This window comes from Manis javanica, chromosome X (assembly GCF_040802235.1).
Source record: "Manis javanica isolate MJ-LG chromosome X, MJ_LKY, whole genome shotgun sequence".
NCBI classification, from domain to species: domain Eukaryota; kingdom Metazoa; phylum Chordata; class Mammalia; order Pholidota; family Manidae; genus Manis; species Manis javanica.
In genome coordinates, this window is record NC_133174.1 from 9,952,389 (window position 1) to 9,977,640 (window position 25,252).

Sequence of the window (25,252 nt, forward strand, 5' to 3'; positions counted from 1 at the left end):
AGCTGAGCCCTTCAGTGGGCATTGCCCCCAGCCACAAGGCACTGCCTTTCCTGAAAGCAAAGCCTGCTGCAGAGAGCACCCATGGCCATGACCGACTAATGTGGGGGTACAAAGGCCCAGCTACTTTATCTCAGTCAGGGACAGGCCCAGCTCCTAAGCTCCCTGTAGGATCAGTGGGGCCCTCTGGTCATCCATGTTGCTGGTGACTTCTCCCTCTGTCTACACTCTTAGTTTCCTGTTGCTGCATATTATCACACACTTCATGGCTTAAAACACACACACACTTATCCTGTCTCACAATGTCCATTGGCCAGGAGTCTGGGCACAGCTTCACTGGGTTCTCTGCTCAGGCTGCAATCAAAGTGTTGGCCAGACTGCATTCTCATCTGGAGACTTGACTGGGCAAAAATCTGATTCCAAGCTCACTCCAATTGTCAACAGAATTCATTTCCTTGTGGTTGTAGGACTGAGGAGCCCAGTTTCTTGCTCACCGTTGGTTGGAGGTCATCTTCGGTGGTGAGAACCCACCAGCAATTCCTAGAGGCTGTTCATGGTTTCTTTCCTGTGGGCTTTCCCAGCATGGCCACTTATTTAATCAAGCCAGCACGGAGCATCTCTAGAAGTCTGCTGTCAAGAGAGACTCAGACATACTATAAAGTAATTACAGGCGTGACATTTCTCCCCTTTGTGTATTCTGTTCATTAGAAGAAATCACAGGTCCCGTCCTCACTCAGTGGAGAGGGGATTACACAAAGACAGGAACATCAGACGATGGCAGACACCTGAGTGTCTGTCTAGCTCAGTCGCCTTCCTCACTGCTTAGAGGTGTATCTCCTCAGAGCCCCCCCGAGTAAGCCTTCTGCATGCCACTACCCATCTTAGAGTCTGTGTCCAGGAAGAACGCTGGAGGCAGGGAAATGAGTTAGAGACTGTTGCTATAACATCAACACTGAGTGACAGCCCTGGCAGATGGGGCAGCAAACTTTCTTTTTATTAATAAATGTATAATAATTAATGTTAGAATTTAGAATGACACATGGTCTATCTGGAAGTAAAATCCAGTCTAAACACTACAAGGTATCCTGAAGCAAGGATACACACAGAAAAAATCATTCATTTCTAGGGCTATAGAGCAGAATAAACATAACTAGGAAAAATTAGGTTTACTATGCTCCACAGTGTGAAAATAAATCTCAGACCACAATCAGTCACATAATCAAAAAGAGATGATTAACACTTTATTAGGTTAGCAGAGGCTGTACTTTTGCAGATTGCAGAAATAGTCAACAAGCAGAGCTGCCCTAGAAGAGACGGATGGATAAGATACAATAACTGTTGGTAACAACAGGATAAAATTCCACCTTGTGCATCAACATGCCCATTTTCATCCATCCCGTTTACAATGATTACTTTTCATTCTTGCTTACTTAGTCATGTACAGAGTGATATAAATGATATTGAAAAGGATTCATTTTCAGTAATTTCTACACCATATTATAGGTATTTTCCACTAGAAAATTGTTTTTCCTTAGGTCTTCCAAGTGTGAAACATATATGTATATAATATATATATATATATATATATATATATATATTATATAGTAGCCTGGCCTTATCTCTGGCAATGCTGGAATACTAATGCATTTTTTAAATCAATAACTATAAACACCACATGATTACATTTACACACTGTGTTGTCAGAGAAATATTTTAGACTATTTTGAGTGGCTTATGGTTCCAAAGGTCTTCACGGGTGTAAAGGATTGCCTTTCATTGTCATACCCATTGAAAATTTCTTAAGAAAGAAGGATGATGAAACTAAATGTATAATCTGCCCTTGATAACGTGTGATACTCAGCAGTTGCAAAGAACAAGTGCTGAGTGTCTTGGGGAAGCAGAAGAGCAGCCCTTCAGAGAGGGGTGAGCCGCTCGTCCTCTGTCATGAAGGCGTCATTCCTGTGGCCTCCCTTCATGTCCAGGGAATCACAGGGCACGCCATTGCCAATTGTGATCGTGTTTTCACACTTATCTTCAGGGTCATGCACTTCAGTTGGTCCTTTGTTCTTCCTAAATGCACACAGAAAGAATGATTGGGATCTAGTGGAGAAAGCATGATCTTGGGTACAAACACGGAGAGCAGAAAAGGGGAGAGGGATCTTAGAATGGTGAAATAATTGATGATGATGTGTGTTTTCAAATACATGTCAAAGATCATAAAGAGCTGATGAGGTGAAAAGATGCTCTCGAGATAAGAAACCTGCATGGATGATACATACATATTTATCAGAACAAGTGATCTTATTTGGAATACTAAAATAAATGCATATAACTATGTATATGAATGAGTATACATGTATATTGGTATGAATATGTTTGTCTACACACACATACATTCACACACAAACTGTATGATGGAGTATAAAGAAAATTTATGGTAAATCGTCAAATTAAAAAGTTTAGCTCTAGAACTTTAAAATGGTAAGAAATTTCCCTCATAGGGTTTGACAACTTGTAGTCTGCCAATTTCTTAAAAATTTGAGAATCAGACTGAAATAAGATATCAAGAAGCAAAGTCTCAGCACTTTGCCGAAAGGAAGGGACCATTCTAAACTGCAGATATCACCGCTTGGCTCTACTCATTACAAAGTAGTTGTGTTCATTTATAAGTCAGGTTTTGGGGACTCAGAAAACACCTTACTAATTACAACTCACAGCTGTAATTCCAGGTCATTCCAAAAGCTCTGTATGACAGGATAAATTTTTGTGTTTCTCATTCTCAGGACTTTTGTAGATCCTGCTACCCAAGTGGTAACCAGACCCTTAATATTTCCTTGAGGTGAGGAATTCAAAGGTTCTGCCTGCCTTGTGAAAGATCAAGACACTGAGCCAATGATTCTTTACATCACAGAGGGAGGGGGTGAAAAGAGAGGCGGGTGACTCTAGGCAACCGGAGGAAGAGTTTCCCTGAGGCTTATCACAAGTTAGATGTTGGGGCACCATGGAAGCAGGATGGTCGGCACTGAGGCTCCCAGACTTGCCTAAGATCCTCTTCTCCCAGGAATCTGCGGAAACTCCAACAAGGCAAGCCTGAACAGATCATGTGGCTGGAATGCTGGGCATTAGAGTGGTGAACAGGATGGCCTCCCAGTGCTGTGGACGTCCCTGAGAACCTTGCTGGGTCTCTGGCAGGTAAGGAGGTAGGGAAGAGGCCCAGTGATGCCCGAGGTAGTTTCCTACTAGTCCCACATGAGAGTCCATCTGAATGTGCCTTAAAGAATACAGTGGAGAAGGCAGGGAAAGGAGAGATCTCTTGTCTGCACGAAATGACAACTAACATGGAGGGAGTAACGGAAACAGAAAATCATCACTGCAGTAATAATTGATTTTGATGGGGCTCATCAATGGATCCTCAACCACTGAGTGAGGGAACAGCACAGTCCCATGATCTCAGGGTAGCTCCCCCACAAGCAAAGCAATGGACTAATTTTAAAAAAGCATTTGTATTTTGTCAAGGGAGAATTTGGTGAACATCACCAACAATTAGAAAAACTGACAAGTGCCTCTGGATGTGATACACTGATATTGTGTGTGTGTGTGTGTGTGTGTGTGTGTGTGTGTGTGTGTGTGTTTAATTCATTTATTTATAAAATTCTGTGTCCCTGCCCTGTCACATTTTTACCTGAATGTCTCAGGAGCAACTAATGAGAAAAATCCAAATTTAAAGACATTTTGTAAAATAGTTGATCAGGACTCAGCACAGAGTAGACGACACTCAACTAATGTGCATAGCTGGATGGACAGACACATGGGTGACTGACTAGCTGGTTAGACAGAAAGATGTACGTATGGATGGACAGATCAATGAATGCACATCAGCGGCTGCCTGGCTGGATGATAAATTAATGGACTAGTGGACAGATGGTAGTTAGGTGACTGGACAAACAATTGGGTGGATGGACTGACGCCGTAGGCAAAGTTCCTTGGACAGTAGCTCAAGGTAGACCTTGAATGAGACCCACCACAAGAAAAGGAAGGAAAGGAAGGAAGGAGGGAAGGAAGGAAGGAAACACACACACACACACACACACACACGCACACACACACACACACACACGCGCGCGCGCACACACACGATACTTCTTATTTCCTATAATGTTATTTTTTCAAATGGATGGAAGGGAGTACTCATTTTCCTACCTTAGGAATTAGGAGTTAGTATAGATTTTGCCAGACTTCACTGATGGGTGATTAGATAATTTCTAATGGTTAGAGTTCCTAAAGAAAGGCCAAGTAGCATTCCAATACTGGAGACCCCACTGTCATCATTTGAAAGTATTTTGCCATTGTATATGCCAGTCTCAAATGTCACAGTGTGTCACTACAGGCCCAATGCTGGGTTGGAAGTTGGGGATGATAGTCCCAGAGACCTAGGGAAAGACAGGCTTCTGTGATTTTCCAGCCTCAGGGTGAAGACACTGCACTGGCCATTCCAAGCACTGGCCATCAGCCAGCAGCACAGGTTGGGGTGGGCACTGGAGTCTCTCGGGGTGAGGATTAGAGTACTTTGGCCCCTCCTCCTGGGGGCAGGGCCAGCGTTCCTTTCCATGTCCTCCAGAAAGCAAAAGCAGTTGACAGTCCATAACCAGCAGTCACATCACTTCCATTCTTAGTAGCCAACATTCATTCAATAACTGTGTTTTGAGTGTCTACAATAGTTAAGAAGAGACACAGTTCTTCTCCTAAAGTGAAAAGAAATGGTTGAATAAAAGGGAAAAACTCTAAATTCCCCTCATCCTTCCTCCCCTATTTATATGGATTATAAAAGGGGAGTGCTGTTTCAGTGGGGATAAAGCCCTAGTAACAAATGTATATTTATAAATTATCATCAAAAAATGTCTAGCTCATGCAATTTCCCCCCAGTCATGCCTCACTGGGCTTGGAGTGGATAAGAATTCTCCATAACAGTAAGCAGATTTTATAAACAGTCAAATCGTACCCTGAAATCTGTGTATATGAGTATGAAACCCATATTAGAAAAATCTCAGTGAATGAAGCATTCTGAAGGAGGCACTAAAACAGTGGTCTTCTGAGTAATGATGGCCAGCGTGTATTTGCCAGTGTCTGAAGTTAAAAAGAACATTTCTACAGAGTTAGAAGAAAAGCTGCAGAGTGCTGGCCACATACAGATCACTGCCAGGGATCCTGCCTGCCCCGCGCCCATCACAAAGGAAAAGCAACCCGTTGGGCAGCACAAGGGAAGGTGGAAGAACTAAAGGGGAAGGTGCACATGGCTGAGGACGAGTCTCTCTTCTCTAGGACGATTCCTCAACCAACAAGATTCTGAACAAGACGGCTGTGGAAACTTAGCAAACCCAATGGTGTCAGTGGCAAATCAGGTGCATATTGTTCTTTTGTGACCTTGGATCTGGTCGTTCACAGTCTTGGCATTGCTGGGATTCCCAAACTGCAGCGTCAGGAACTCGCTGGCCGATGGACACGATATGCAGATGACAGGTTACCTGACAGTAGTACAGCACTTTGGCACATTTCTCAGTGTGTCATAAACTGTAATCAACTGAGTCACTGCCTGCACATGGCTGTCACTAAAAATAAACCTAACTATCTTTCTGGATCATTCTGACTTGATATTCTCCTACAAATAGACATTATTTTCCCTGAAAAATAAAAATGAGTATTAATGACTTCCGCTGTTCCTGCGACATCAGGTGATTCGCTTCAGGAAAAGGACTTTTTCAAAGTGACTGGAGTGTTGAGGGTGGTTATCTCTCATCAATCCAGAGAAAAGAGTGGCAGAAGAAGGCAGAAAAGGGGTAGCAGGAGGCCCTCAGAGTGAGAGGCTGTTGAGGACCAGGGTTTGCACAAGAAAAGGTAGTGCCGGCTGAAAGCAGAAAGAGCATTACTCTCTCCCTTCAAACTAGATGGGGCTGAAAAGCCAAGGCCCAAGAATAAACCAAACAGCAGCAGAGGACAGGCAAATGTGATCTTAAAACAGGACAGAATCATTTGCAACAACATGGATGGAGCTAGAGGGTATTATGCTCAGTGAAATAAGCCAGGCGGAGAAGGACAAGTACCAAATGATTTCACTCATATGTGGAGCATAAGAACAAAGGAAAACTGAAGGAACAAAACAGCAGCAGAATCACAGAACCCAAGAATGGACTAACAGTTACCAAAGGGAAAGGGACTGGGCAGGATGGGTGGGAAGGGAGGGATAAGGGGGGATAAAAAAAGAAAGGGGGCATTACAATTAGCATGTATAGTGTGTGGGGGGGCACGGGGAGGGCTGTGCAACACAGAGAAGACAAGTAGCGATTCTACAGCATCTTACTATGTTGATGGACAGTGACTGTGAAGGGGTATATGGGGGGGACTTGGTGAGGGGGGAGCCTAGTAAACATAATGTTCTTCATGTATGTATTTGTATGTATGTAATCTACAATGTAATTGTAGATTAATGATACCAAAAAAAAACCAGGAAAGAATCAATTATCAGGGATTGGGACTGTCCTTCTCCTCAGTAGGGACTCCTGGGGAAAACAGGCAGCCTTGCTGGAATGATCTCAGGGAAAGTGGCAGCACACTGAGACCGGTGGGCTTTGGCATCAAACCTCTCTGGTTTTAAATACTGGTACCACTACCTTCTAACCATGAGATTACAGGCACATCACTTTTTATCTGCCATGTAGCAGCAATAATAATAATTAGTATGTATTACATGGCAGAAACCAGACTAAGTGCTTTGTATACATCATCTCATTTAATTGCCATTGCAGTATTATGTATATGATATTATTATCCCTGCTTTTCAAATGAAGGAGCTGAGATATAAATTATATAGAGCAACTTGTCTTTCAGAATGGAACGAGATTGATGGAAGGAGTGGACGTAGAACTCTATTTAATTACCCCAGGCTTCATTCAGAACACGTGTTTGATTCCTATTGAGTATGTACATTAAAGAACAGCAAAGAAGAACAGTTATTTGGTGTAACATTTCTGATTTCATTTAGACTGCTATTTTTGAGACAATTCACTTAATTAAGATTTTATAAGAATGCAAAGTTTCAGTATATGAAAATATTGGCTGAGCCCCATCCCCTTGTACGAAAAGCAAGATCTGTAGAAATCTAGTGCATTTCTATTTACTACTGACCTTTTAGGAATAGAATATAACCAGGGTTCTATGTCCTGAGTCCCTGACCTGTCTTTGATTACTACAAGATCACAATCTCCTTGCAGGCAAGGACCAATCATGTTATCCGTGTATGTGTCTTCCATGATACACACTACAGCTCCTACCACAGAATGGATGGTCAATAAAGGAATAAGATATTTTTACCTCTCTGAGCCTTGGCTTCTGGGAAGATGGATTTAGATCATTGTTAAGGTTCCTTCTTAAGACCCTAATATTATAACAGTCTCTTTATATGCAGTATTCATAAATCAATTCTATGTACATGCAGGTCTGAAATGGTGCTGTATCTGTGACTCCTTTTATAGCACAAAGTGCCACGTTACACAGAATTAGCACTTTGTAACTGCTTTCTGATGGTAGTGCTAGTAGCTCGTATTGATAAAGCACTTTCCACTGTAGAAAGCACTTGTGTATATTCTCTCCTTTGTCTTCTCATCATCATAACTATATAAGAAATTATATAAGAAATTATCATCTTCATTTGCCACACACGACCTGCTCAAGATCACTCAGCTAATAAATGCCAGGGCCTGGGACTAGACCCCAAAACCAAGAGTATTCATTCTACTAAAACACACATCATGTCAAAAACATCACCGTGGTGACCATCACGGCCGCTATCGTGCACCGTCACCGGCATCATCAAGCTGACCGAAGAGCTAGAACATCCACTTCCAGGCTGGGGCTGGACACAGACCTGACACAGGCATCGCTGCGAACTATACACAGCTCATCATGGTAGCCTTCCTATCCACTCAGCACCCCAACTGTTGCTCAAAAGTTCAAAAAAACAGCACTTTCCCAACTTTTTCCTTTCAGAAAATCTCTCATTTCCACAAACTGCTATTCTCAACTAGATGGTGATAGAGAAGCAGCCTTCTCAAATTATTACACAAGGAGGGGGCAGTTATAAAGGTGCACTGAAGCTGGCCGGCACAAGCTTTCAAGTGACCGTTAAGTACTCAGAAATTTCATACTTGAGTGGAAGTTGGCAAATGCTACAATTGGGGTATATAAATTTTTTATTTTTTAGAGAGCTGGTTAACCAGTTGACCACTATTATAGTAAACAGTAGGCCTAGTAAGATAATTTGCCTTCTAAAATAGGTGTTTGTTAACTAGTAAAATCCCAAGCAATGAGACACTGAACTGGAAAATTTTCTACAGTATGATAGCAACATCTGGATGGAAAAGAGACCCTTTCTCAGCATCCCTTAATCACAGAAATGACTTAAGCTGATCTTGGATAATAATAATAATTACTGTTTCTTTAGTGCATATTATATTCCAGGTACTTTATACACATTTATCTCATCCAATCTTCACGGAAGCCCTGTGAGATATTATCTCCCTATTACAGATGGAGAAACATAACTGTGGAAATTAGATGACTCAACCAAGGTCATTCAGCTAAAGGGGATATAGGTGGTATTTGAGTTCATCTAGTTTGGGCTCCAGTGACTTCATACTTGAACCTAGTGGCTCTGAATAATCACTGCAATGCTCCTCTTGACACAGCTAACAGAACTGCTAAAGCTTTACTTAAGAAACCTCCTCAAAAGTAGGTCTAACTACGGATATGTCTTAGATGACATTGGCACTCTTCTCCATAGAAGCAGAATGCTTACTTAGATGACCCCGGGGTCCCTCCTGGGCTTCGAAGCTTAAGATTTCATATCACACAACACTATGTGCATTATTATCTAACGTATGGATCAGACTGTTGAACAAATCTTTGTCTTCCTCAAGACTAAGGCCTTTAGAGGCAACACCTCTCTCTCCCATGATTACAAAGGCCTTTGCCACAACGATCAGGCTCCCCCCAGTTCAAAGTGCACCCTCTCCTCCCCTTTGAATATTTTGCCCAAGAGAAACCCAACACAGGCTGTATCAAACTTAAAACACAACAAATCAATTTATCTTCAGAAGGTTGTCATAACTGTCCTGACTATATTTGCTAATTATTGATGCTCTTTAGGTTTACACAAGAGATTTGTCCATCTGTCTTCCTCATGTGCACATGAGATGAATTTGTGAAAGCGAGATTATGACAATAGCCTCATTTCTCCCAGGCAACAGATGATGATGCCACACAACCAGTTATTATATTACTGTAGAATCTTCTCAGCAGGAGAAAGGTAGCTGATCCCAGCGCACACTTGCTCAAAGACCAGAAAGTGGCAGGACAATAAAGTGACAGTAACAGCTAACACTTACTGAATGCTCACTGTGGACCGGGCTCCACTCTGAGTACTCTACTGAATTAACTCTTTTTATCCCACCATATTCATTATTTCCCGTATACTTAGTTGTCACTCCAGCAAAGTTATCTATGCCCAGACAGCAAAGACTTAACCAACTTGACTCTAGCACCACAAAGCATATTTCCCTGAGCTTGGCTTCCTGACTCATGACCTGTGCTTCCTGATGTGCACACAGCTGATGGGTTATATACAAGAGCAGAATCCAGGAGAAAAAGACTTTGCGTCTAAGCAGTCTATCTCGAGAGTCCCCTCTCCTAACTCCTACTCTAGCTGTATCATACTCGTGAGAAAACTGGGAACCAAGGAGGTGAAGTGTATTTATAAAGGCTGCCATCATTAGAAGCCACAGAATCAGAGCACTTTTGGGGTGATACAAAACTTAAAAGTCTAAGGAGGTGAAAGAGCTGCACTCTGAAAACTATAAGACACTCATGAGAGAAATTAAGAAAGACACACAGAAATGGAAATCTAAAAAAACCTTAAAAATCTTAAACATGGGTATTCAAATATTACAGGAGAATATTTTTTTAATATTCAAAAAACAAAACAAATTATCAACTGGTATGAACACTCTTTACATCACATGTCATGCCAAGATGAAGAAAATCAAGCAAGTACAACTTGAACTTGATCTTAAGCTTACAGTTTAATTTTTATAAATAAATAAATCACATTTATCCCATAGCATTTCATTTATCATCTGTGACAAAAACTACAAAGCCCCCATATTTTAACTGATTACCTTCTGCTGGTAACCAGGATGGAACATATAGAAAGCAGTAAACCTCAGGAGAAACATTTAGTTGAATACACACTTCGCCAAACATGTCCCCCATGTACCATGTGACCACCAACCCTTTGGGAAACCAGTGCAGGTGCCCCCGTTTCTCACTCACCAGAATTCCTCTTCTTCACTGTTAGAAGCGAAAGTTTACGATGCAATGAAGTATCTAGGGAAGAGCTGACTCGCTCCACTTCCCTCTGGATCAGAGATACTGGGAAACCAAATTCTGTCCTCCTTTCATCATTCTGAGAAATCCTGTCTCCTCTCCTGCCCCCACCTTAGTGACTCCCCACCTGCTCTGTAATTCACTCTTGAAGTAACATTGGTAATTTAGGTGCAAAGTTTACAAGGGCCTCAGAATCCAGGCAGATGACCTGGAAAAGTGGGAATCTATATAGAAGCAGTTACGTTGGAAGCTCTCACACTAAGTGAAGTAGAATAAACTGGATAGTCATTAAAATGCATCACCTTCAGAGATTCTAGTTTAGAGGGCCTGTGGGAGGGCAAAGGAATCTACATTGTAAACAAGTGTTTCAGGTGATTCTGGTGCAGAGAGTGGATCTGAAGTCCACTTTGAGGAACACAGTTCTATGTAATATCATAGACACTAGAGAGACAAGCATCCATCAAAGCGCGGGAAATATAAACAGAGCAAAAATATGTGGCACAAGATGGCTGCAGGCACGGGACCAAGAGGCAGGCCAAGGAAGGAGGCATGGAAGGAAGGTGGGACTGCCGGCATTTGGAGGTAGATGACTGCGGAAGATTCACTCTGCCTGCCCGGCAAGTCTGTTTAGCTCTGCAGCTTATGAGGTCCTAACAAAGATGTTGAAATCAACTCTGGATATGAAACATTCATATGGTGTAGAACAGAAAGAAAGGAAGTAGTGGAAGGAGCTAGCTAAAGGAATTGGACTCTAAATGTCTCTAAAAACAAGAACATAAGTGATATTTTGAAAAATCACCAGTTTTCAAAGTTTCAGATTTAGGGCATTATCTTCAAATTTCAGGTAAAATTCTCTCCTTATTTTTCTGAATCATGAACAAATAAGATGATATTCTTTAAATTACTACCTTTCAATATCTTACCTTCTACGTTGTCGGATTCCTGATAAAACCAGTAGCGTGATTGCAACAATGACGATGCAGAATATCACACCAAATACAATAATCCAGATGGGCACAGATGGGTCAGTGGGAGGTGCAAGAGTGGAAGGAATTTGTAAAAATTCCAGAGTCTGGTCATTCAAAAAGAAGACACTGTTGATTCGGTTTCTATTCATTCTAAAATATAGTGATTAAAAACAAAACAAGACAGAAAAAAAATTAGAAACAGAAGGTACAGACCTCTGTCTCCATAATTCCCCCTATCTCTGTAAACAGAGCATCCCCATAGTAAGAGGCTTTAGGCTGACTAGACAGTTTGGGAAGGGCAATTGTGCTGTGGTATTCTTTGCATAAGCTGCAGTGCCGGCTGCCGGACAGATGCTTGTCTATGCATTACTGCCCCCCATTGGCACTGATGTCCCAGAAGTAACCAGAGTCCTGAGCTTCAGGCTCTGCCCACCAGGTTTTATTTCCTGAGCAGTAGCACCTACATTAAAATGACAGAACTCTGTGTAGACTGGCTTGCATAAATACCGATGGCCTGAAAAGTTTGTGAAAAGTGAGTGATAAACATGAGAAAAAAGAAAAACAGGAACAAAAACATGAAGCCAGGAGCAGCTGCAAATTCATCAATGTGATCTCTTTTTTTTTTTCCCATTAGTTCAAGAAATATTTGCTGAAAACTTACAAAGCAAGATACTGTGTTAGGTGCTGGAGATACAAAGTGAAATGAAAATACCAAGGAGCTTACAGTCTGGAAGGACGGCAGATCAGCCCCTCCACAGCCGCAGTGTGGCGCAAAATGCTCGGTGTGAATGACGCAAATATGGGCACAGTGGGAGCGCAGCCGAGGGGGAAGGACATCATAGCATGAAGTCAGGGCTGCTGAATGAGAAGGCAACTTTTCAGCTGTGTTTTAAGGAGCAAGTAGGGGTTCTTCAGACCAAAGTGTGTAGTGAGCACAGGAATGGAGACATGGTATTATTAATTGTTCAGTAAACTGCAAATAGTTCCATATGATTAAAGGAAATGGTGTTTTAGGAGTCTGAAAGTCTAGAAAAAAATACAAAGGTAAATGTGTGACTTCTCCTGGGGAAAACCTGCGTTTTGGGTGATGGTGGCAACTGGGGAGGGATTGCCCCAGACTCCTAAAACACCATTTCCTTTAATCATATGGAACTATTTGCAGTTTACTGAACAATTAATAATACCATGTCTCCATTCCTGTGCTCACTACACACTTTGGTCTGAAGAACCCCTACTTGCTCCTTAAAACACAGCTGAAAAGTTGCCTTCTCATTCAGCAGCCCTGACTTCATGCTATGACTTATTTGACTGAAACCAAATAAATGAATTTCTAACCAGAATTTACAAACTAGGTGAGGTAATTTCTTGCAGATATTATACGGCCTTTACTGAATTCCCACTGGACTGGCTGACTTCATCTACCTCCAGAGCAGCGCTGGAAAATAGAAATATCATATGAGCCTCATACGTGACTTAAACATTTCTAGGAGCTGCGTTTTTAAAAAAAAGGACAAAGAAAGAGTTGAAATTGATTCAAACAATATTTCTGCCCAATATATCTGAGAAAATATAATTTTAACATGTTATCAATATTGAGCTGGTTCGCAGTTTATTTTGTAGTAATTTTTTGAAACTCAGTGTGTACTTTACACTTAGAGCATATCTAACCTTGGACGAGCTACATTTCAAGTGCTTGCTAACCACATGTGGCTGGGGACTACTGGGTTGGATAGCCCAGGTCATGAACCTGACAGTAATGGTTTGAGAATCTCTGCAGACCAGCATCAAGCTATCAAGAAAGACTTCCTCGAGCAAATAAAAATCTGTGCTGAGGCATGATTATTCATGAATGTGAAGGACAGTTGCAGCCAGATCATCTACAGCAGGGGATAATTTCAACATACTTTTAATCAAACTATGGAATATTTTCTTTTCTCATACCTAATATTGATAATCTGGGAACACAAACCCTTCTGCAAAACAATAAACCACTACTGAGGTACAACTCAGAGTAGAAGGAGAAGTTGCTCTGTGTTCTCTGTCTGCCTACCCGGTTGGTTAACACTTCCCTGTTCTCTCACCTCTCAGGCTGACTAGAAATTGTGGCTCAGTACAGACTAAACCCACCACTGAAATCTCCAGTAAGTGTCAATCACCATGGATGTCTTCCAACCAAATTGGCCTCGAATAAGGCCAGGCCCTCATGACAGAGCTAAAATAGACATCTTCAAACTGGTCAGTCAGTCTCTCACCTAATTCCACTGGTGGGGACACTTTGCTAGAGAAGGGAAAAAAAACTACTGGATGTAGTAACAGTAAGCCTGAGTTCAGGCCTTCAGTTTTTATTTTTCTAGCATGGTGACCTCGGCAAATCAGTTAAATCTCCCTGAGCCTTGATTTCCTCATTTATAAATCAGGGATGATAGTAACTACTCAAAAATGACTGGTGTTGATATTAAGTGCTGCAGATGCATAAGAACATGCCTTGTGAATCAGAAAGTATTATACAAATATTAGGTAGAATTAGTATTTTTGCCCAACCACATAGATTCTTCAGCCTTGAAATTCCTATAACCTGCTCTGTAGGGTCCATCTCTTTTCTTCTCGCTCTATCCTTCCCCCCCCACCCCGGTATTGTTTCCTTTATTTTCCTACAATCCTGCTGAGCCCTGTCCATTCCCTGATAAATCCTCATCCTACTGGCCATCCTTACCCCCCAAATGGCTTCTCCTGCTAGAACCTCCAAAACAGACACTTTCCTGTGAACATGAAGATTCATCTACATCCTGAACCTTCACCCAGAGCACTGCCTCTCCCTCCTCACAGTAACTGAAGGCTGGTTTAACCACAGTGCCTTCATTTTCCTTGTAGTCCTCCCAGATCACAGGGCTTGCATAAAACCCTTGTCACGGGAAATACAATCTTCCTGATTCTTACTTCCCAAGTAGTGGGTCTTAACGCATCCTTAGGGGCAGAGCGCTGAAACAATTCCGTTCAAACCTTTTTGTTCATCAGGCTTAATCACTACCCGCTGGTACAGATGCTCAATGTCTTTGCTTCAGCTAAGTAAAGAGATGACTGCTCACACAAAAACCTTTGGCATTTGATTATATACGCGTTATCTTGAATGTTAATATTTTACAGAGAGCAAATGAGTTCCCTCACTAGATATTTCCCTTGGTAAACAGAACAATATGCATTTCAGTACTTGGGAGGAGTCCTTTGTGAGGAGAGTTCTGTGGTTTCAGTCTTTCTTTCTCAGGAAATAGTTTATTTCCTGCCTCATTCCTCATATACCTTTGCCACCAACATCAATCATGTGTGGGATGTGGAGTTCTGACCCACATAACGTGCACACTAATTGAAACAAACACACATTGACTCCTTCCACTTCTGTGAAGTAAAGAATACATTTCACATTTGAAAGGTTGTTATGACCAAGAGAGGAGTGGAACTGTGAGTTAAAACTATGTTAAAACTTGAAATGGGTTAAAAACTATTAGAGAATCTGGGAAGTGCACTGGACAATTTTCACCTTTTATTGTCTTTGAGTTATTTTGCAAATCTACAAATTGTAGAAAACGGATGAAATATAAAAGATTCTTGTGCACAGAAGACCAAGGAAACTGTGTCTGGTGGAACATGGTTGAGTACTGCCCAGTGCGAAGCCTGGGTGGGGCATCTCTTTGTAAATGAACATCACCATTCCTCCTTCACTGTATATGCGTGGTGCCTTGAAGTCTCCTTTGAACTGATTTTATCATTTTGTTAGTTCCCCCATTAATTAATAATAAAAGCCTTGATAGCATTTATTTTTAATTTGTATGACAGTCATGACATTGCCTTTTTCCTTTAAAACATATCTTTTAAAAGTAAAGACTGTATATTGACTAAAGAAGGTAAGTCCCTAGAGACCCAAGAAATGTGAATATTTTTCTTGGCTTCTAAATAAAAGTCAAAGGTATGATTTGTCCCTCAAAATGCCTCATACTTTTTAACTCATTTAATCTCTCAACAACTCTGAGAGAGGGGTGCCATCATGATTCCCATCTTATAGGTGATAAGAGGAAAGCAAAATGAGGGGAAGTAACTTGTCTGTATTCAAATAGTTAGCAAGAGACAAAACCAGAATTAAAAACCTAAGCATTCGGGCTCCAAGATCTGTGTGATGAACCATCACACAATAGGGCCACACAAAGTGCTCTTACCAAAAGATAACACTACTGAATGTTCTTAGCAAACATCAAAACCAGGGCTTCTCAAGCACAACATGATTGACATTTGGAGTCAAGTAATTCTTTGCTGTGAGGGTTGTCCTGTGTATAGTAGGATGGTTAGCAGCACCCCTAATTTCTGCCTACTTGATGTTGGTTGGCCTCCATCCCCCACCAATTGTGATATTGCCAAATGTCTCCTTGGAGGGAACACTGCCCTGGGAGGAAAAGCACAGATCTACACTGACCTCTAATACAAACTAACAAAGTGAAATCTTTGACATATTAATAAATGAGTCATTGTGAAGCAGAGTGAATTCTTCAAAAATCTATGAAAACAGTTGAATTAGTCAACAAGTTGATTCATCAGCACAAGACATATCTAGCGGTGATTACCTTATGGCTGACTGTATCTCAACAGCAGGAAGGGTGTGGTTTTTTGAAGGATCTGTAACCACAAACCAGAATGACACCCTCTGGGTAACGTTGCAAAGTAGAACATGGGGAATGCTGCAGATGATGGAAAGAAAAAAGACGTTTAAGGAAATACTGCCAGATTGCATTAGAACATCCAATCTAGTGTTACTACATCTAAAGATGCATCTTACCTAGGAATGAAAAGTCATGTCTACCATTATGAAGCTATGTCTTATTAAGAAGAATACAAAATAGGAAATTTGCTTTGTTGCAAAATCATATAATTAGGGATTATTCCTTAACTAAGAATCTACCAAATTAAAAAAGAATTTCTCAGTAGAGACCATTAGGGATCTCATTCTCCATCAGCATTAGCTAACAGCATGCATGCCTACTTGCCCAGCACGTGGCCTCTCTCTGAACTACAGAAGCCTTTTGTGTTTTAGTTCAAGCGTTCCACCTCTCAGACACAAAAGAAAAATCTGTTGCCCACTCTTGATCCAATCCTTGCTTGCTCTGTTGGCCACTGTTTCTGCTCCTTCCCACCTCTAGTATTAGGGCCAGCCCAATAACAGACCTCCAAACTGATATGCTATCAACAGTTTACCAGCAGCCTTTGAAAACTCTATTTGTAGTTACCTGATTTCCAACTGCAAATTGGAACTGTGTCTCATTCTGCTCTGTATACATGGATTACCAGTAGAAATGACAAGAAAGAAATGGCATTAGAGTTCAGACTGGGAATGATCTATATATGAATGTATGAAATATATGAAGGTTGGATTTTAGAGAGTTCACATTAACTCAATGTTTTTGGAGGTAAAACAGAAATGCTGAATAGCTTTCACCATTTCCTTATGAACAAAGCGGCAAACATTGATATTAGCAACCATTCCAGAAAAAAAAGAACACATCCCTTTAAAGGCTAGTAAAACTGAACTGATTAGCTTTCCTTAAAAAGCATCCTAGAGGAGTACTATGTTCATTTTACAATGACGCAAGAGAGTGCCTGCCCATCAATTTCCTGTACTTTTCGAGACCTGGTAGGAATGATTCCGTTTTCCCCCTTACATGTCAGGTACAAAAGGCAACGGCTCCTCGGCTCCTCTGGCCAGGGGCAACCCCCCTGGGCCCAGCAGTGCCAAGCAGGAGGGGCCCCTTGTTCAGAGGGCGCGCACGCCCCGGGACCGTCGCGAGCCCAGCGGGCGCTGACCTGGCGCGGGCAGGACCGCGTGCCCGGACGCCCTACGTGCAGTCCTTGCGCGGCGAAGCCGTGGAACGTCGGCACATCGGACCTTCGGAACGTCGGGAAGTAGAACAGTGCGCCCGCCTCACCGTCGCCATGGGACACTACCTGGGCAGAGCCTGGGTCCGACCATCGCCCACCGCCGGGCCCAGCCGTAGCTCTGCGTCCGCTCGCGACCGCTCCCCGCCGTCCCGCCCGGCTGGACCCGCAGCAGAGCCCGGAGGGGTGAGGCCCCCGACGCCCGAGGGCGCTGGCTCAGCAGGACGCTGGACCCCCGCCCCGCCAGACCGCCGCGGGGCGAGCCCTTGCCGGCCAGCGCAGGACTCTGGTTGGGAGCTGGCGCTGCTCCGCCCGCCGCCCCGGCGCACACGGAGCCACCACGCCCTGCAGGTCCCCCAGCCTGGGGACAGAGACGGCCTCTCCAGCGGCCCGCCCGCCAGGCGGTGCCCGCGCCAGGCCAAGGACATGGAGCTGAGGGCCCGCACCCCGCGCCAGGGCAGGAAAAGGAGCCTCAGCGGACCTCCCTGCCTCGAAGGCCACCACACCAACGGGTGGCGGCTGAGCCCGGAGCCTTCAGGTCCACGCGGACAGATGTAGGGGTACCGGCCTGCACATCCAGTCCCTGGCCTCTGGGAAGCCTCTGCTCCGGGCGCTGAGGAGTCCCTGCTGACACCACGACCACCTCCTGGCCCCTGCCCACCCTGGCCTCCCTCTCCACCCCAGGAGGCATCTCCCCTTTACCCGCCTTGCCCCTATCTGAAATAGAAACAGGAGGCAGTTTTCTGTTATACAGTTTGTCCGTGTCTTTTTTGGATAGAGTCACAGAGCGGGATCTCATCCACGGCATGGTCTCTCCCCGAGGCCCTGGGAACGCCTGGGGTCGATAACTGCGGTTGGCCGGCTGCCATCCTCTGCAGTGGAGAGGTGTAGCAGAATCCCTGGCCTCCCTGCTCTAGGTGCTGGTGGCATACCCCCATTGTGAAAATAAATAATATCTCCAGTCACTGCCAAATATTCCTGGGGTGCCGGGGGCGGGGGCGGAGGAGGGAGTACCTGTCAAAAAAAAAAAAAAAAAATCACACCGGTGGAGAACCTCTGAGGGACAGTGCCCTCTGCTGGCAGAAAAAATAGGACTGGGGTTCCGAAAATGGGAGGGGGGAGTTCTTAGCCACATCAAGATACAAAGGTGAGGACCATGAAGTGCTGAGTGCTTGCCAAAAACACTGCCCTCATTGTGTAGAATGCTGTGTGAATTATTCATGGTTTTGCCTTATCGATAACCAACCAGATCATGTAAATGTAAAAAAAATGATCTGCTTATTTACCCTCTTCTTGCTGGGAAACATTAAAAAGTTAATATCAAATGCTGCAAAGACAGAGAACGGGAGTCCCAGGCAGTACCGCGGTGTCGGGGGGTGGGGGGTGGGGCAGCCATCCGGTAGCAGCACTGGGGAGTGTTCCCTGGAACAAAGCGCGGCTTCCAGAAACTCACTGCGCGTGCAGACACACACACACACACACACAGACACACACACACACACACACACACACACACACACACACACACACACACATATCAGTGAGGCTGCGGGCAGCACTCTGTCAGAGCAGCGAGTTGGAGCAGCCAAAATGTCCACCAGGAGTGGACTGAGTGAAGCAAACACGGTACATGCTGTCAAGGGAATACTAGTCCACAGATTAAAGGGAACAAATAGGCCAATGGGCTCCTGGACTACTGGGCCGGATAATTCTGTGTGGGGGGTGGATGGCCTGTGCACTGGGGACTTGGAGCATCGAACCTGGCCTCTCTCGGCCACATGCATTAGGACCACCTCCAGCAGTGACAATCAGCAGTGTCTGCAGGTGCTCCCAAACATCCCGTGAAGGACACAATGACCTGCTCTTGCAAACTACTGAACTACAGCTCCATGTGTGTTACAGAAGGGTAAATCTCAACACACACTGTCAAAGGAAAAAGACGGAGTATTATGTGCAGCACATGACATATGCACAGATTAGACAAGTACAAAGCCGTATTGCTAGCATACTAGAGGCCAGAAACCAGGTAAGAGGTCATTTGGCCACTTGGCCTGTGTTGTTCATTCCAGCTCAAGCTTCTTTAAGTACTGTTCAAGCATGGATTTTATGGTATTTCCCTTCAGAGACTCAGAGAATATGCTACAAACTAAGCAAAGTCCCTCCTCCCAGAGATCTTGCTTTCTAAGGGGTCAGAGACAGAAGATACAAGGAAATAAATGTACACACTGGCAGGGGGGGGGAGAAGGGCTTTAAGAAAAGCAGCAGGAGGGATGTGCACACCTCCCTCAACACAGCTGGGCCCCCAAATGCTTTCCTGGCCCCATCCCCACGGAACTACTACGCTATCTCTTACTATGAATTCTAGTTCTTTTTTCAGTGTTTCCATTGGGCTGCAACTCATGCTTTACTGTAAAATCTCAGCAAATAAAATGAAAACATTTCATCTAGTTAGAAATGAAGATTTACCAAAATATTCAAATTGTTGCTGAAAACATTAAAGCAAAGATTTTTCAGTAGAGACACTTACTGTTAGATACAAAAAGTCCTGGACTGAAACTCTAAAAAATCAAGCTTTTACTTTGAAGTTGACTACCTGCCTTTTGCTAGACTTGAAGCAGGGCATTTCAGTCTACATGAGTTACTCGAAAGGACTTGAGAGCTCTGGGTGGCAGGGAGGGCATTGTGGTTGCCATTTTGCTGAGGAAATGCCTTGTTACACGTGACTGTCTTGAGCTTGCAACCACTACGATTACCAGTCATCCCTACCCTCTAAATGCCATGAAACTAGCAGTGACGGATGAAACCCCAAAGCACACCACATTTATACACGCTGCCTGTGCTATGTGGATGGAGTCAGTATCACAGCCAGGTGAGAAACACTTACAACTCTCTTCAACAGTATCAAGCTCAAAAACACAAAGGCAGACCAAGGTCATGAAAATCAAAGGAAGATGGAGAAACTGTCACAGATGAGATCAGACTAAAGAGGAGTAAACTTGGGACCAAAGGGTATTAGTTTGAACAAATGGAAATCTGAAAAATTCCATAGCTTGATGATATTGAACCAAGGTTAATTTCTTAATTTTGATGTATGTGTCATGGTAGTTTCACATGATAACACTAGGGAAACTGGTCAAGCGTCTAGAGCAGAGTTTCTCAACCGCAGCACTATCTACCCTGTAGGCTGGTGAACTCTTGCATGTGGGAGGCAATCTATTCTCCTCTCGCACGTAAAGCAGCATCCCTATTCTCCACACTGGATGCCAGTAGCACATCCATCTGTGAAAACCAAAAGGGCCTCCAGACATTTCCAAACATCCTTGGGAGCAGCAAAGGGACAAAATACCCCCAGGTTGAGGACCATCTGTACGTACACAGGATCCCTCTGTATTATCTCTGCAACTACCTGCTCAATATGTTTTTTCCAAATTAAATGTACACACACACACACACACACACACACACACACACACACACACACACACATGAATACAGGGGCAAAGCAGTTATTTTTAAAGTTGCCTGGGCACAGCAAAATGATCTACAAGGATAAAACAAGGCAATGGGTTAATAATAGTTCTTACAAGCTTCACTGAGAAAGCTGTAGCAGATACAAATGACTTCAAAGATAAGAAAGAGCCATATTTAAATACAAGACACTGGCATTCATCAGCGTGTAAGTGTGGTCTTAATAACTTTGTAAAATTGTAGATATTTTCTTATGTATTCAAAAATTCCAAATATCAGGATAGCTCCCGCTGTACTAGTGTCTTCAGAAGCACCATTTCCATCATTTCTCCAAGACTGATAGAAGCAAAACAGGTGACTAATTTCAGCTGCTTAGTCTTCTTCCACAGAAGAATACCAAGTATCCCACCTACAGAAGCATCTAACAAGAAAAATAAATGTGAGGTTTTAGCAAACAATAAAGGAACCTTGCACTCAAAAAATGCCAGCCATACAAATGTAATTGCAGAGATATATTCTGTTCAGAGACAGGCAGTTGGACTAGTAACGAGTGAACCACTTCCTAAAGCAGACAGGCTGTGGGGAGAGCTCCCCCTGCTTCTGGAGACAGCTGCAAGGCAAAGGCTGTAGATGGAGACACGCACGTGCCCCTGGGCTTTCTCCGTGTTTGGATGATGCTTTGAGAAATGAACTGATGTCCTTACTCCACCAAGAGTGAGAAACCGAGTCTCAACAGAAGGTAAAACCCAAGCAGTGGGGAGCTACTTCGATGGCCATTCGCACCATACCCCCAATGGTGTATCTCCCCATGGGACTAAGGTGGAATGGAGGAGAGATGGGTGGGGGGGCACTGTTTTCTTCTGTGCACTGTAGCCCAACAGACAGGCCGTGTCTATTTTGTAAAATTTAGCCAGGACATTAAGCGTGCTTCATTCACTGAGAACATATGTTTCCTGAGACCTAACACTGATTAGCCAATACGGTTAGGAAGAGAGTTCCTACTACAGGGACATTTAGTTCCATGACCTTGCCCATAAATGCCACGTGCTACTAAGTGAGACCCTTAAAGACCAAGGTCACAGTGTCTTGAGCCCACAAGAAGATTGCAAACCAAAGTAGAAGCAGGTAACTACTGAGATGCCAGAATGTGCACACAGGACTCCATGCCCTTTGAGAAAATAGACCTGGGACAATGGGGAGGGCAAAAGGCTCCTAGATGTCATGTGGCTTGTCCACAGTCTGTGTTAGAAGGGTCTCTGATCCCTGCCCTGATTTGAACTTCATCATCTCTAAGCAAAGAACACCTTTTGAAAACATTTTCAGCTGAGGGCCACCAAGGAGACTATCAAATAGTCTGTCCATCTGCAACACAAGACTTCCATGGGCCCTGGGATGGGAGGGCAGGGCGCCAGCCTTTGCTGCTGCCAGCCCCTGCATTCCTGAACCATGTGGGCACGGGGTAAGTGATGGCCAAATGAATGGGTGGGTGATGAATTAATAGAATGGAATAGTGAACTCCATTGTTTCTACTCACTGTTTCTGCATTATTCTAAGAGGGACACACTGAGAAATTAAATCAGGCCATGGCTATAACAATAGGAAAGGGAGGGAGGAATGGAGGGAGATTACTTCCCGAAAACTTTTCTACCCAATCACACATATTCAGACAACACAATAACCCTGAGAACTCTCCAGTATAAGAAGACCCTGAATGTAGCTTAGGTAGGGGCACCTAAGTGTAAGTGCAAATGTCAGGAATTGTAAGGAGAGAAAGTTAATGCTTAAATGGGAGTAACACGAAGACTGATTGTGCGGACTTCGGCAGTTCATTCACTTAGCAACCAAAGGACACAAATCCCTTCCAATTATAGGTGATGTACAAAGAGTGTGACTTCTTCCATGGTCTTTCCTCCAAATGGGACCACGCGGAATGTCCTCTAACATATGCACAAAATGCAAAATCAACCCGTAAGCACTTGTTGAGCTAAACATGTCTTTTAAAAGTATGTTCTGATGTAGTAAGTAAACTGAAATGCCTAAACCTTAAAAGCTCACATCACAAGAAAAATTCCATAACTATGTATGGTAATGGATGTTATGCAGACTTAGTGTGGTGATCACTTCACAATATATATAAATAATGAATCATTATACTGTATACCTGAGACCAAAATAAATAATGTGGCATGTCAATTATACCTCAGTAAAAGAGAGAGAAAGAGAGAAACTAAAATGCCATTAGTACCACTGAATAGAAAACCTACATTTTCAAGATTATAGATACCAAAGGGCTGATGGGATTATGTGAACTCACTGCAATAATCACTTTGTCCAACTGTTTTACAAAGTAATAGTATTTATACATATATGAATGGCTTCTTTCAGCAAATCACTAAACATGTAAAAGATTCCCACTCTCTTTCCTTAAGTGTGGGGAGCCCAGGTCTGATACTAATCTAAGAATTGGCTCCAGTGCCATTTCTCATCAATGGCGCAGGACAGGGCCGACTGCATCCAAGTGGTGGTAGGAATTGGGATTTTGGTTCTGGAAACCAAAGGACTAAATAGGCTGGCTGCTGTTTTACAAGCACAAGACTTTTAATCGCCTTACTATGGACACAACAGCCCGTTGTTCCTTTGTAGATCACGAGACTTATCCTTGAATAATTAGGCGGAAGAAGAAATCCATTGCATGCCCTGCACCATTTAACTAGGGAAGAAAATGCCACGCCTGAGTTAAGACTTCTAACTCTGTTGTTAAAATGGTACACAATCCTAAATGCCACTGTTTCCATAAACTAGGCAGATAAATTTCCTAGTTTAACTGGGAAATAGATTAAAGTTTAAATTTAGGTTGTATTTTCCTCAGAAACTCCTTTCAGTATTTAAAAACTCCTGAGAAAATACTTTACTAAATTGTACATAAACCTTACTGTAAACACTAGAAAATAGCTGCTTGCCATCTTCAGTCAAAGCTCTAAGAACACCTCAAGTAATCTGACCTAATGAAACCAGAACTTTCTATCATTTAAACGTTTCTACCCACTTCCCATTCTGCTTTTAAGAAAATCCAGGAAATAACAAGAAAACCACTTGATATAAGGATTTGTAAGTAATGATTTCAAAGGGATTGTCTCAGTTTCATGACATTTAGTCCATCTTCATGCAGTTTTTACCAGGGCCAGCTTCTTGGGTGCGGGCCCTGTGCTGTGCGGGATGGGGTCTTAGCCATCATATTAACCCCAGGGCTTAGCACATAGGTAGCTTTCCATGGAAGTTACTTAATTGTGTGGCTCCAACCCAGCAATGCAGTTCAGCGGGCTGCTTTCCTCACACCATTGCCTGTGGGTGCCATCAGCATTTTCTCCTTTACTCCTAACTGTCACTTTCCAGTCACTTCTACCTGTCAGAGGGCTCAGGACAGTCTAGCGGAAGCTGAGGTCACAGTGTCTTCCACCTCTGACGTCCACAGTGCTGCCCAAGGGCGTCCACTCCTGTGCTCTGCGAGCTCCACCCCTTCTTGCAGCCCACCCTGCCCTGGTCACCCCCAGCCTGCCTGTCACCTGGCCCTCTTTCAGGGACGGAGAGGAGAGGGGAGGGTGGGAAGAGCTGGAGGAGGGCCCGCCAAGCTCTCTCCTCAGCCAGGGCTCTCTGTGGCTCCCTCTCTCTGCTTGTGGTCCACATGTTCTCCATTCAGCGTGCACTCGCTGGGGACCTGTCTGGGGATGCCTGCACGGCATCTCCCCAATGTTGGTGATGCACCCTGGGCTGTTTCCTTCACCCCACCCCTGCTGGCGCACCTGCAGCCTGGCCCCACTGCCTTCGCTCTGCCCGCAGTTGGTCCTCAGCCCAAAGGCAGGGGCTGGTCCAGCTCCCGCTGCCGCCTCTGTCTGGCCCCAGGCCGAGTACACTCGGAATTTATTCTGCCCCAAACTGACACCAAAAAATCTCTGAAAGGCAGATTTGAAATCTGATGCTTCTGCCAAGCTACTGGTATCTCCATCCAACTGCCACACTCCAGAGAGGCTGCCTGTCTGCAAGGTTGTTTTAAGTCTCGTCTTGCTCTGCATGGTGCCCTTTCCCACAGGGGAAGCCTGTTCATGTAAAGAACAGCCTCCTTTAGGGCAGTGCGAGCGGAAGCGGGCCCAGCACTTGAACTGCATCTTAAACACATCCTGATTCATTAGGCAGCCTCATCACTCAGCCCCTGACAGCAGTGTTGCTGGGAGTCATACTGCCTAAGTGTTGACAGAAAAACTTTTGTTGACCCCTTATCTAGTCTCTCACTTTCCCATTTTTTCCACCTGGTACTGGCAACAAAAGCTTTTATGTATCTTGTGCACCCAATTCCAAGTAAAACACTTTTGCAAATAAACCAGGTCAGATACTAACAGGTTCATACCATGCCTGAGGTTGCAATTAAACATTCAAAAGTGAAGCTGACTCACAGAACCCAAGAAGGGACTAGC

The 25,252-nt window shown here is 43.7% G+C and overlaps 1 protein-coding gene across 1 annotated transcript in view; it reads right to left on the minus strand.

Moving 5' to 3' along the window:
- Positions 1 to 1,208: 1,208 nt before the first annotated feature.
- CLTRN (collectrin, amino acid transport regulator) overlaps positions 1,209 to 25,252 on the minus strand; it is a 30,170-nt gene continuing 6,126 nt past the window's right edge. Inside the window, exons 4-6 of the mRNA XM_073227966.1 lie at positions 16,010 to 16,123; positions 11,355 to 11,549; positions 1,209 to 2,067 (exon numbers count right to left, since the gene is read on the minus strand). Of these exons, the coding sequence (XP_073084067.1) occupies positions 1,911 to 2,067; positions 11,355 to 11,549; positions 16,010 to 16,123 (466 nt within the window). The 3' untranslated portion in view covers positions 1,209 to 1,910. The remainder of the gene's footprint in view (positions 2,068 to 11,354; positions 11,550 to 16,009; positions 16,124 to 25,252) is intronic.